This window comes from Macrotis lagotis, chromosome 1 (genome assembly GCF_037893015.1).
Source record: "Macrotis lagotis isolate mMagLag1 chromosome 1, bilby.v1.9.chrom.fasta, whole genome shotgun sequence".
Taxonomy (NCBI): Eukaryota; Metazoa; Chordata; class Mammalia; order Peramelemorphia; family Peramelidae; genus Macrotis; species Macrotis lagotis.
Window position 1 is genome coordinate 913,511,952 of NC_133658.1, and position 12,480 is coordinate 913,524,431.

General features: G+C 37.7%; 1 protein-coding gene across 4 annotated transcripts in view; it reads right to left on the minus strand.

Moving 5' to 3' along the window:
• Positions 1-10,933, minus strand: part of LOC141509806 (putative small intestine urate exporter) — a 64,245-nt gene extending 53,312 nt beyond the window's left edge. Inside the window, exons 1-3 of one of the 4 annotated variants that reach the window (XM_074219591.1) lie at positions 10,766-10,928; positions 10,589-10,665; positions 7,407-7,518 (exon numbers count right to left, since the gene is read on the minus strand). In XM_074219591.1, the coding sequence (XP_074075692.1) occupies positions 7,407-7,518; positions 10,589-10,636 (160 nt within the window). In that variant the 5' untranslated portion in view covers positions 10,637-10,665; positions 10,766-10,928. Of the gene's footprint in view, positions 1-7,406; positions 7,519-10,588; positions 10,666-10,765 lie in introns of all 4 variants that reach the window. The other 3 variants (XM_074219594.1, XM_074219592.1, XM_074219595.1) reach the window with 3 other exon arrangements.
• Between the last annotated feature and the right edge of the window lie 1,547 nt (positions 10,934-12,480).

Below are 12,480 nucleotides of genomic sequence, written 5' to 3' on the forward strand. Positions count from 1 at the left end.
GCTGGTTCACCTGGGCTTGGGATCGCTAAAGGCTTTACTGAATGAAGTTTCTCTGGCTGGCCAGTAGGAAGTGCTGGTTGCCCTCTCTGGAGTGTCTGTGACCTTGGTTGGGAGGCCTTCTCCCTTTGCCCAAAGGGAGGAGTTGGAACTATTGAATTCTTTTGCCTTCAATCAATGGTGGGCTTTACCCCGGCCTGAGGTCATTCCTCAGCTGGGCTGGTTCTTTTGCTCACACACCTGGGCCTGAGGCAGAATTAGTTTGCATTTGTTTGGGAGAAGGCTTCAGTGCAATAGAGGCGTGGACTCACAGTTTCTCAGACCTGAGGAGCCCAGGGATGGTGTCCGCAGCTCTCCTGCACCAGATCTCTCCCCGCAACCCCTTCCCCAAGCTCCAGGGGGACAGCACCAACACCAGCGCCTCTGCTTCACTGCGGACCCAAGGCCCCTCATACAGCCCTACCGCTGATCCAGCAGGTCTGGCTCTCGGGCCCTCAGACTCCTGGTTCCAATTCAGCTGTCAATCTGGCTGATCCCGGGCTGATCTTCCCTGGGAGCCCAGACTCACCTGCTGGTACTCAGCCAAGGCTGCTGCGGGATACAAATCCTGAGGTAGATTTTCCTCTCCTGGCTTTTCTTTCTGGGTTTCCTGGTTTGGAATTCTTTTAAGAGGTTTGTTTCATGTGATAGATGGGGAAGAGATCAGGAGACTTTAGAACTGTGCCTGTCTTCTCTCTGCCACCTTGGCCGGAAGTCTGACTTTGATTTTTAAAAGATTTGGAAATATAAGTAAAGATTTGGAAATATGAGTAAGTGAAAAGAAAAATTTAAAAAAAGGAATAGGACTGCAACTTGGGTTTGATAGGATAATGATAACTCATAGTAGAAAAAAAAAGCAGAGATGCCAAGGAAGAGAATCTTTGGGTCAGAAGGGAAAGAACAAGAATGATTAAATAGGTAATTGATACTAAAGATGAGTAAGGATATGGCAAGAAAGACCTAAATAAATATTTATTATAACAATGAACTGCTACTTGGATAGCTGACTACATGCATCTGTGGTCAAAAATGAATAGAGCATGATGGAAGACCCCATATCTCTGCTTCTCATGATGTCAGAAGTACCAGGCATATCAGGAATGGATAAAATCCAGCAACATAAAAACTTTATTCGCTATGTGTTTTTATGTTTTAATGAACACATGTGTTTTGAGAAAAATGCAATGCATTTTTTCAATATTTTATTTAAAAATTGAGATGGACCCAGAAAGACTATAATGATTTGATTTGATTATGTTTTTGGTTTTTGTTTCTTTGTTTTTTGCAAGGCAATGGGGTTAAGTGACTTGTCAAAAGGTCACAGAGCTAGGGAGATGCCAGATTTGAACTTAGGTCCTCCTGACTCCAGGACCAGTGCTCTACCCACTGTGCACCTAGCTGCCCCCACAATGATTTTGTAAGATTCATTTCAATCAACAATTATTTATTACATATCCATCCACTATGTTCTAGGCACCGTACTAGAGATACAAATCCAAAGAATGAAATTAACTCTTGCTACAAAGAATTTGTATCCTAATGAGAAAAAGTATATGTAAAAATATATACTGCAAAAATATAAAGTAAATAAATAAAAATAAATGAAATTAAATGAACTCTAGGTAGATTTGGAAGGAGAATACTAATATTGTGAAGATCAGGAAAGGTTTCATAAAGAAGATGATGCTTGAAGTGCATGTTAAAGGAATTAAGAAACTCTAAGAAGTTGTAGTAAGAGTGCAGAGAATTCTGGGAGTACGGAATAGATACTGCAAAGGCACAGGGGCTGGAGAAGTGGTGTCTTGGGTGACAAAGACAGAAATCCAATTTAGTTAGATCTTGGATCACAGAATGTGGGAGAGGTGTAAGCATACACTTAAGCTCAAAAGTTGGGTTGGATCACAGAATGTGGGAGAGGTGTAAGCATACACTTAAGCTCAAAAATTGGGTTGGATCACAGAATGTGGGAGAGGTGTAAGCATACACTTAAGCTCAAGAGTTGGGTTGGGTCTGGCTTATGACAGGCTTTCAAGGCTAAATAGAGAAATTTATATACACTATCCTACAGGCAATTAAAAACTCACTGTAATGGGTGCAGTGGGGGAGCATTACTAGTAGTATTTAAGGAACAATATTTGATGGCCATGTCTAGAATAGATTGGAGGAGTGAGAGAACTGAAGCAAGAACAATTAGGAAGCTCTTGTCTAATATGGCGAATGATGACGAGAGCCTGAAGAAAGTTGTTAGTTGTGTGAGGAGAAAGAAGGGAGCCAAATGTGAGAAATATGAAGGTGGAAAAGGTAAAATTGGGTAAGTGATTGGATATGTGTAGTGAGGACTTCAAAGGTCATGCTGAGGTTACAGATCTGGCAATCTTGAAGGATTGGTGGTTCCTTCAAGAGAAAGAGAAGTTTGGAGGAAGAGAGGGCTTTGGGGAAAAGATAATGAATTCAGTTTTAGATATGTTATTCTTTAAAATATCTCTGGAGCATCCAGTATGAAATGTTCAGTAGGCTCTTGAGATGTGAGGCTGAAGTTCAGGAGAGAGCCTGGGGCTAGATTTATGTGTCTTTGTGTTTGGAACTGTACATAGCATTTGTGCTGGATATAGAAGAAAGTATTCAGATTTAGTTAGATCAAGTCAACAAATCTTTATAAGCACCTGCTATGTTCCAGATACTGTACAGAGCTCTGGAAATACTAAGAAAGATAGGAAAACAGTTTCTGCTTTCATGGATATCATAGGCTAATGGTAGGGAGAGGAGAGAAAATGTGCAAACAAAATAAAGATAGGTGCAATTGGAGATGATCTCAGAGATTAAGGAAATTAGGGAGAACCAGGAAAGGTTTTTTAATCAAAGGTTAGTCTAGTTGAGATACAAATCAAGCTAGGGAAACCAGGAAGTAGAGGTGATGATGGAGATCATTCCAGCTCTGGGGGGACAGTCAATGAACATGAACAGATGAACAACAACTTTGTTGCAGGAATAGCAAAGAATCCAGTGAGTTAGTTGGTCACAGTGTTTATAGGGGAGAGGAAAATAGTGAGGTTTAAGAAGAATGGAAAGGTACAAAGTGCCCAGGTGAGAGCTCTTAAAAAGACATACAGAGGGTTTTATACCTGATTCTGGAGGTAATAGGGAGATACTCAGATTTATTGAGTGTGTGTGTGTGTGTGTGTGTGTGTGTGTGTGTGTGGTGTGTGTGTGTGTGTGTGTGTGTGGTGTGTGTGTGTATGTGTTTATGTGTGTATGCACATGAAAGGTCAGACCTTTATTTTTTGAGTTGTAGATATGTAATTTATTTTGATGGTTTATTTATTTTATTTCATGTTACTCTACTTAGGAAGAGGAATTTGACAGCTGAGGGGAGGATGAACTAGAGTGAGGAGACATGAGATCGGGAAATCAAGCAGTAATCTATGCAAATAACTCAGGTATGAGGGATGGGGCCAACAAGAGAATGCTATTAGTGGAGAGGAGAGAAATTCTATTAGAGGAGAGAAATGTTAGAAAGATAAAATTCATAGACCTTCACAAATGTTTAGATAGGAAGGGTGATGTTGAGAGAGTAGGGACTCAAGGAGATATTGGGGATTGGAAGGATGGTAGCATCCTTAACAGATAAGCTAGAAAGAAGGAACAGCTTGAAGAGAAGGTTAATGAACTTAGTTTTGGTATATTGGGTTTAAGATGTCCAGATCAGGATGTCCAATAGACAGTTGGAGATGTAAAACTGGTGATTAGGACTGGGTAAATGAATCTGAGAATCATCTGCACAGAGATAGTAATTGTTTCCATGGAAATTGATGGAGTTATCAAATAGTATAGGAAATAGAGGGAAGAGAAGAGAACCCAGGGCAGAGTCTTGGAGAATGCCCATGGTTAGTGGTCATGACCTAGAGGAAAATCCAGTAAAGGATCTTGAGGAATGGTCACAAAAATGGGTGGAAAATGGGGAGAGCAGTGTTGCAAAAACCTAGAGAGGAAAGAATATCAAAGAGAAGAAAAGACTGTTGGCAATGTCCAAGGCTGCTGAGAGATGAAAAATGATGAAGATTCTAAAAAGACCATTTGGAAATTAAAGATATCATTGGTAAATGGAGAGAGCAATTTCAGTTGAATGAAAAGGTTTACAGACACACTGTAGATAGTTGAGAGTAAGAGGAAATAAGCTTAACCAGGAAAGGAAGGAAATGATAATTTAGCAGGAATAGATGAATTAAACTTTTTTTGAGATTTGAAGAGACAAGGTAAATAAACATAAGGAAAGTGCTTTATAGACAGTAGGAAAATACTAGATTTGGAGATGTTAAAAGTAATTGAAAGAAAGGGATGAAAGAAAGGGCAATCTGCTGGAGAAGATGGAATTGAAGGAATTGTACATTTAAAGGGGTTTTCCTTATCAAGTAAATAGAGGGGGAAAGCATCTGAGTCATATGAGAGGAGGAGGAAGAGGAGGAGGAGGAGGGGAGAAAAGAGAGTTCTTAGTAATGGATTTTAGTTTTTTCAATTAAATATTAGGTGAGTTTCTCGACTGAGACTGTGGTAAAGGGAAACCATAAGTGAATGGAGGAGGCATGAAATGGTTTAAGAAATCTGCTGTAGTTAGGGGGCTAATAAATTGATCATTACTTTTCCATCTTGAGCATCTACTATTAGAGATTGTTAATACAAGCTCTCACCAGAACTGAGGAATTTGGAGAAATGAATGGTTTGGTATACTAGAAAGAGGGTGTTGTCAGGAGGTACCTAGTCAAAGTTTTCAATGTTAAAAGAGAAAATCTTTATTTGTTCATTGAAAGAATATCCTAATAGAATGTGCAAGCACACCCATCAACAGCACATTTTAGACTTTGTTCCTGAATTATAATCTCTCCACAAAGTTCTGCATTTACAGGGACCACATTAAATCTTGTCATCAAATAAACCTTTTGTCCAGACCTATGATTTCCTTTGGGGTTTGTTGAATTACACGTGTCTTTCTTTCCAAACTATTTCAGCCAAGACTGGTTGTTACTGTCCTTCTGTTCTTTCTGGAAACTGTAGGATAAGTCCTAAGTAGATTGAAATGCCTGTGTGATGGTTTCTTTCCTAAAAAGCTGAAGACTAATGAAAATCAATGATGTAGGGGAATTGTTAGGAAACTGCATCATTAATTAACATCATCACTAATTTAGTTAATCAGATCAATTTCTGTAACTCTAGTTTATTACATCCTGCTCAACCCTGATGGCGCATTACCACGGATATAATAAAAAGCTCTTTCTTCATTGATCTGTCAAGACCCTGCTTATATAAAGTGCAGAGGAGGGGCTGGGGATGAAAGGAAGATACTTCTTAAAATTGATTACCTTTGTGAGTCTGGGCAAATTGTTCAGCTTCTCTTTGCCTTTATTCCTTCATCTATAAGATGGAGATGATTGCAACATCTTGGATTGTTGTAAGGATTAGTATAAGAATCAAATAAGATAATACTTGTAAAGTGTCTCCTCACACTAGACAATATATAATTGTTGGTCATAATTGTGTTGTTGTTGTTAAGGATGATGATGATGATGACTGCAATCAAGTTTGGGATTTGGCAGATATGACAGTTGATAAGATAAGATGGCAAGGGATTCGAGTGTAGATAATAATGTAGAGGTAAATTGATTCACCAAGAGGTTGACATAGGGAAGGGAGAACAGTGTAGCCAATGAAAGGACAAAGTTCTGTGAAAGAAATGGGGCTGGAGATTTTAGGGGTCATGCTGAGAAAATACAGGTTTCTGGGTTATAAGATATAAGTAAAGAGAAATGATCAACAATAGTGATCAGATAACAGAATTTGGGAATTTCTGAACTTAGAAATATAATGCTTGTGGAGGATCTCAGAAATCCTCAAATTACTTCCTTTGTTCCTCTCCTCAGACACCTCTAATATGCCAAAATTTTGTTTTTATGAGTGAATCAATGAATAAAAGGCATTTATCAAGTATTTACTGTACCAGACTTCATACCAGAGCTACACATACATACAAAAAAGACAGTCCCTACTTTGAAAATCTTCTATTCTAATATGGAAAAACAAATCATAGAAATAGCCAGCAGAAAGTATTATGAATGGTGAAGTCAAGAGAAAATGGGGATTGGAGTAAGGAGGAATTTAATTCATGTGTCCTCAGAAACAGTAGCATGTATTTTTGTTCTCATAGAGTAGGAATGCTGATATGGAATGGTTAAACAGAGATGGCCATGAACCTGAGATTGAGCCATACCAGGAGCTTGCCAACCAGAGGTGAAGGACCTTCAGTGTTAGATTGAAGCAGTTCTGGAAAGGATAGAATAAGTGGTGTGATGGGCTGTTTCATTTTATCTATTGCTATTTATCTGAAACTATCCATTACAGTCTCTATTTCTCATGATTTATCTGTAGCTATTTATTGCGAAATCTTTATCTATTATTGCTAATTGGCATCTATCTCAGCTTTTCTTCCCACTTTATTTCTGAGGTCTTCCTTTCAGTTACTTTGTCACAAAGACCTGAGTTCATGGCTGAGAGAGCATACTCTTGATTGTTCTCTTTACTATCCTTCTAAGCCAATAGTTTTGTAGTTCAGAAACATCATCAAATGCTTACTACCGCTATTACAATGAGGCATGTGTCAATCTATACTCATGAATTTCTTTAACTACTCTTTTTAAATTTGACATCTAGGTGCTATAATGGATAGAGAGTTGTAATCTTGCCTCAGTTAACTGTGTGACCCCTGACAAGTCACTTAACCCCTTCAATCCTTCATCTCTAGGGGATAAAAAAACTTGCAAATTATAGGATCAAATGAGGTAACATCTATAGCATTTTATAAAGATTAGCTATTGCAATAATCATTTCCAAACCAAAATATCTTTCTGAGCAGGACCCCACTTCAAGTATTATCTGTGTCTAATAGTAATATGTAAGTTTCTTGAGGACAAGAATTATCTTTAATACTGTGTCTGTGGCCCTAGTGAGCATTAAATAAATACAATTCACTTATTCAATTATAAAATTGCATAAAAACCAAAGTGTTTCTTGTTGTGTTTTTTTTTATTGTGACTTATGCAAGGTCACACAATTAGTAAGTATCAAATATCTGAGGATGAATTTGAACTCAGGTCTCCTTGATCTCAGGGCCAGTGCTCTATGCACTGCACCACCTAAGTTCCCTCAAAGAGTGCTCCTTACTTATCTCTATGTCCTTCAGGATGCCTAAGCTAGCACAGTTCTTTGTATCCAGTAGATAAATGATAAATTTGTTGGACAGAATTGAATTGAGATCCAGAGCTCTCTTGGCAGTCATGTTTGAGTGGGTAGGATCACACTTCATGGGATTATTATGACCTTACTTTTCACCAATAGGTGTTGTTGCATATATCCTTCCCTTTCCAGTGGACTGATATTGGGAGTTTCCAAAGAATCCATAAGGCCGGTCTTTTCCCGGGAGTTGGCTTTCACGTCCTGAAAGAACAATGTCCACAGCAAGCTCCAATTGTGAAATACAACTTTCTCAATTTTACTCTCATCATTGTCCTTCACAAAGAATGGTGAGTTTTAAAAATTCATATTTTCTGCAATATAAAATATCTTTTGATAGTCATGTTTGCTGTCCTGGACACATCTAAATATGTGTGAAGATCATTCCAGAAGCTTTTAGTTTTATCTTTTAACTAACATAAGTTGCCATTTCTAAACATACAAAGTCAATTACTCAACAATAATTAATTATGTACCTACTATGTTTCAAGCATTGGAAAGGCCAAAGAAAGGCCAAACCCTTAAAAAAAGGAAACAAACCACAAATCGTCCCTGCTGTCAAGAAACTCAGTATCTAATGGTGAGAGACAATAGTGTACATGTCGAGAACATAGGATCAATTGGACATGACAGGGAAAGCTCTAGAATTAAAAGGGGTTAGGAGAGGCTTCCTGTGGAAGGTGAGATTTCACTTGAGGCTTGAAAGAAGCCAGGAAAGCCTGTATCTGAGATAAGGTGGGAAAGCACTACAGACTTGGGGGATGATCAGGTCAAATACCTGGAGATGGAAGCTACAATGCTGTGCTCAAGGAATAACAAGGAGCCCCAGATCACTGCTGATACTTTGGTTATTTATTTGTTATTCCTAGTAAGTTATTCCTCTTGTTAGGATAATTGACCAAGAAAGTTTGCAATTATACTTTTGGCATAAGATAAATGAATTAATGATATGGCTGTACATAAATATTAGCTATCATTAGCAAAAATTTTACACCATGCCAGATCTAAAGCAAAACAAAAGTAACTACTTTACTCATTAACATTCAGCTGCTTCCAGTTTAAATCTCAATGCATTTATTTAAATTTAAATATATTAGAGAGGCAGTATAGTAGAGTGGGAAAGGGCATTTAATCAGGGGTGAGAGAGGACATTGACTTGGTTCTCTACCAGCTGTATGAACCTTAGGGCAGCCACTTTTCTTCTCTCATCCTCACCTTCCTTCTTATAAAAATGAAAGAGTTGAACCAGATTGTGGTTTGACACTTCCAGAACTAAAACCTATGGCACCAGGCAATCAACAGACAAGTAGAATTCATGGATATTGAATCTAATTGAGCACCTGTAGGTCTAAGAATCTTGGCCAGTTTTGCATCCAAAGTACTTGGAGGTAGGTTTCCTTCAATTTTTTATTCTCTTTATCAAGATTTGCTTTGACTGGGCCATTACATCATGATGGTCTTGTGGTTCAGGTGTGCCTGACTCTTCAAGACCCTGGTTGGCGGTTTCTTGGCAAAGATACTGGACTGGTTTGCCATTTTCTTTTCCAATTCATTTTACATATAAGTCAACTAAGGCTAATTTGTCTAGGGCACACAGCATGTTTGTGTCTGAGACCAGATTTGAACTTGTCTTTGAAACCAGATTAACCTTCCTGACTTCAGGTTTAACACTATTTTCTATACCAGCTAGCTGTCTTGGGTAATGAAATAGAAAGTCTTCTTTTGGGACTTCAGTTTGCCTGGTCAGATGGTAGATCTCTATTGTATGCCTCTTATCTTCTCAAATCATAACGGTGTGGGATTCTTGAGTTCTTTCAAGGCTATTGTTCCTCTACCAATTTTGGATGTTTTTTCAACCAGTGGAGTAAATTTTAAAATCACTGCGAATTTTATAAACACAACTTGTGCTATTGCTATTTTAAAAATAGGAAGATTTACATATTAAACACTTCACGGGTTTCCCTTATTGGAGTTCTATGAGGTGCCCAGATCACCACCAGGGTATTCCTTATGCTATGATTCCAGCAACTTTCCATAAACAGAATGCAGTGGGGTTCTTTAAATTTTATTTTAAGGCAACAGTGAGGTAACTAAACAGAAATAAGGACTAGAATTTCCCAGAGTTCTGTTGTCTCTCTCTGTTGTCATTCTCATCCCCTCACATAGGCAGATGGTTTTCATGTTCTTTGGGGCTTCTATCTCTCCTATCACAGGCCCTTTTGGTTACACGGCTCCACTCACCAACTTCAGTTCATTTTCAGTATTAGTAATTCACCTCAGTCATCATTTCCTCTAACTAGTGGAAATCAGGTCTAGTATGAAATCTTTTTTGGAGGGGGGTGATTTTTCTACCTTTTTAAAGGATTGAGGAACCTAAAATTGAAGTTAATTAGAGGTAGCTAGTGGCACAGTGGACAAAGCATTAGGTCTGCAGTGAGGAAGATCAGCATTCAAATTTGGACTCAGGCATTTCCTAGCTATGTGACTCTGGGCAAGTCACTTAACCCTGTTTGCTTCAGTTTCCTCATCTGTAAAATGAGCTGGAGATGGAAATGGCAAGCCACATGAGTATCCCTGACAAGAAAATCCCAAGAAGAGTCTGACATGAATGAAAATGAATTGAACAACACTAAAATGAGGATAATAATAGCTCCTACTTTGAAGGGATTAATTGAAGATTAATTGAGATAATATTCATAAAAAGCCCTTAGCATAGTCACAGTCATATATGCATGTTTACTTCCCCTAATCCTTACATTGCCCATAATCACACTATTAATACATATCTGAGGCAGGATTTGAACCCAGATGATTGGGTTCAAATAAAATTATATGTGTAAAAACTCTTGGAGACCTTAACAGGCTACCATATGTACTAGTTACTATTATTAATTTTATTGATTGTTCTATTGGAACTATGCTACCCTTTGGCTGTCTGGTAACCTACATCCCCAACAAGTCATTCTCCAAAATCTCAAAAGGACATTTCCTCAGGGGCTCAATTAGATGTCTTAATGATTTAAGTAATTCATCCCAGGAGACATTGACATTTTGAAAGTAGAACTTAGTCAAAAGTAATCCTTATTTATTTATGTTTATTTTTATAGAAATTTATATATTTGAATATATAAATAAACATATCCATTGACATATTTATAATAAAAGCTTTATGAAGAGTTCCAGAGATGTTTTGAAGTCAGAGCTCATTGGAGTTTAGAAAGCATTGACTTCCCCCACAGCAGTCAGTCATTCCCTCTCCCATTTTATCATTTACCTGTTTTTGAAGGAGGAAAACTATAACGAATGAATATTGAAGCAGCATAATATTCTCCTTTCACTTTATCAGAGAGCCTGAGGAAATTAGGCATTGCTTAGAGAAAGAGGATGGGGGGGGGGGGAAGCCCCATTAGTGCAGAATGAATATTTTAATCAGAAAATGTTAAGGACAAACCTGTGGAAGAACCAGATGCTCCTTCTTTCCTCACCAGGATGTTCTCACCATCACACAGGATTATTATGGCAAACAACTTTCATTATATGTCTTCAGTTTTGTTAGAGATACTTTGGCATTACCACTTCCAGATTAAAGTTTCTTTTACTTTGCAGTTTAATTTTTAACTATTCTTTTAATTTCTCAATAAGCAATTCGATTGTCAACAGGAAAGAGAAGATAGTGTTAGGATGAAACTGTCAAAGACAGCCTTTTTTTTTTTTTTTTTTTTTTTACAGAGTAAATAGGGAAAGCATTTATCAAGTGCGTGCATGGGTGGGTGGGTGTTCGGATGTGGGGTGTGGATCTGTGGGGCGTTGGTATTGATGGCTGTAGTGGTATGGGAGTATGGGGTTTATGTGAATATGTAGGGATGTGAGTCTGTGGCAGAGTTGGAGTGGATATATGTGAATGTGGGTATATATGGGGTATGTGAGAGTATGGGGGGTCTACAGAGATGTGCAGATGTATGGGTATGCAGAAGTGTGGATATGTATGTGGGGATATGTGTGTGTGTGTGTGTGTGTGGGTATGGTCTATGGAAGGTATGTGGCTGGGTGGGTGGGTATGTGGTTTGGTAGATGGCTGTAGCACTGTGTGTCTGTGTGTGTGTGTGTGTGTGTGTGTGTGTTTAGCTCATTTTTAGTTCATATATCCTGTATCCATACAACTCCTCTCCCTTTTAATAAAATTTTCATCTCATACAGTCTATTATGTAAGGTAGTAAGATTCTTTCTTTCTTTCTTTCTTTCTTTCTTTCTTTCTTTCTTTCTTTCTTTCTTTCTTTCTTTCTTTCTTTCTTTCCCCTTTTCTTTCTAAGATCATCAAAACAGGATAAAATAACCATTATCTTCTGTCTCATTTAACTCCTGTAAACTCTTAAAAATATATGTATTTACAAATACACACACACACACACACACACTTTTTTTTGCAAGGCAATAGAGTTAAGTGACTTGTCCAAGGTCACACAACTAGTAAGTATCAAGAGTCTGAGGCTATACTTGAACTGAGGTCTTCCTGATGCCAGGGCTGGTGTTCCATTCACCATGCCACCTAGCTGCCCCAACACGTAAATATATTTTGAGGTTCTAAAAGAGCATTTGCTTCTTCTGCTCTAGTAAGATATAAACACCTCATCATGTATGCCTCTTCTCCAAATTCAGATTTATTACTTCTATAATTTTCTCTTGAGGCCTGTATTTCCATTTTAATAATTTTTAAATTGTAAAAATTTAATTTATCAATAATGCTTGAAAGTCAACTATTTTATTAAAGGCTCATTTTTTCCTCTATAGGAAAATTGTGTATTTTTATAGAGTAAGTTATTGGTTGTGAGCTTTTATCCATTCCATTTTGAATTTCATATTCCAAGATCTTCTCTCTGAAAGTTGTATGGAGACAGGGTATATTCACTAGGGTTCCTTACTGCTTGAAATCTGTCTTTCTAGCTATTTGTAATATTTTTCTTTGACCTAGAAGCTTGGAATTTTGACCATGGAATTCCTGGAAGATTTCATTTTTTTTTGTCAGTGGAACTCCAATAGATTATTTCTATTTACCTCTTGCCCTCTGATTTTGAATGATCTGAAAGGGTTTCATTTATCGGTTCTTGAAACATACTATCCAAGATTTAAAAATATTTTTTTCTGGTGATTTTTGGATAATCTTATGTT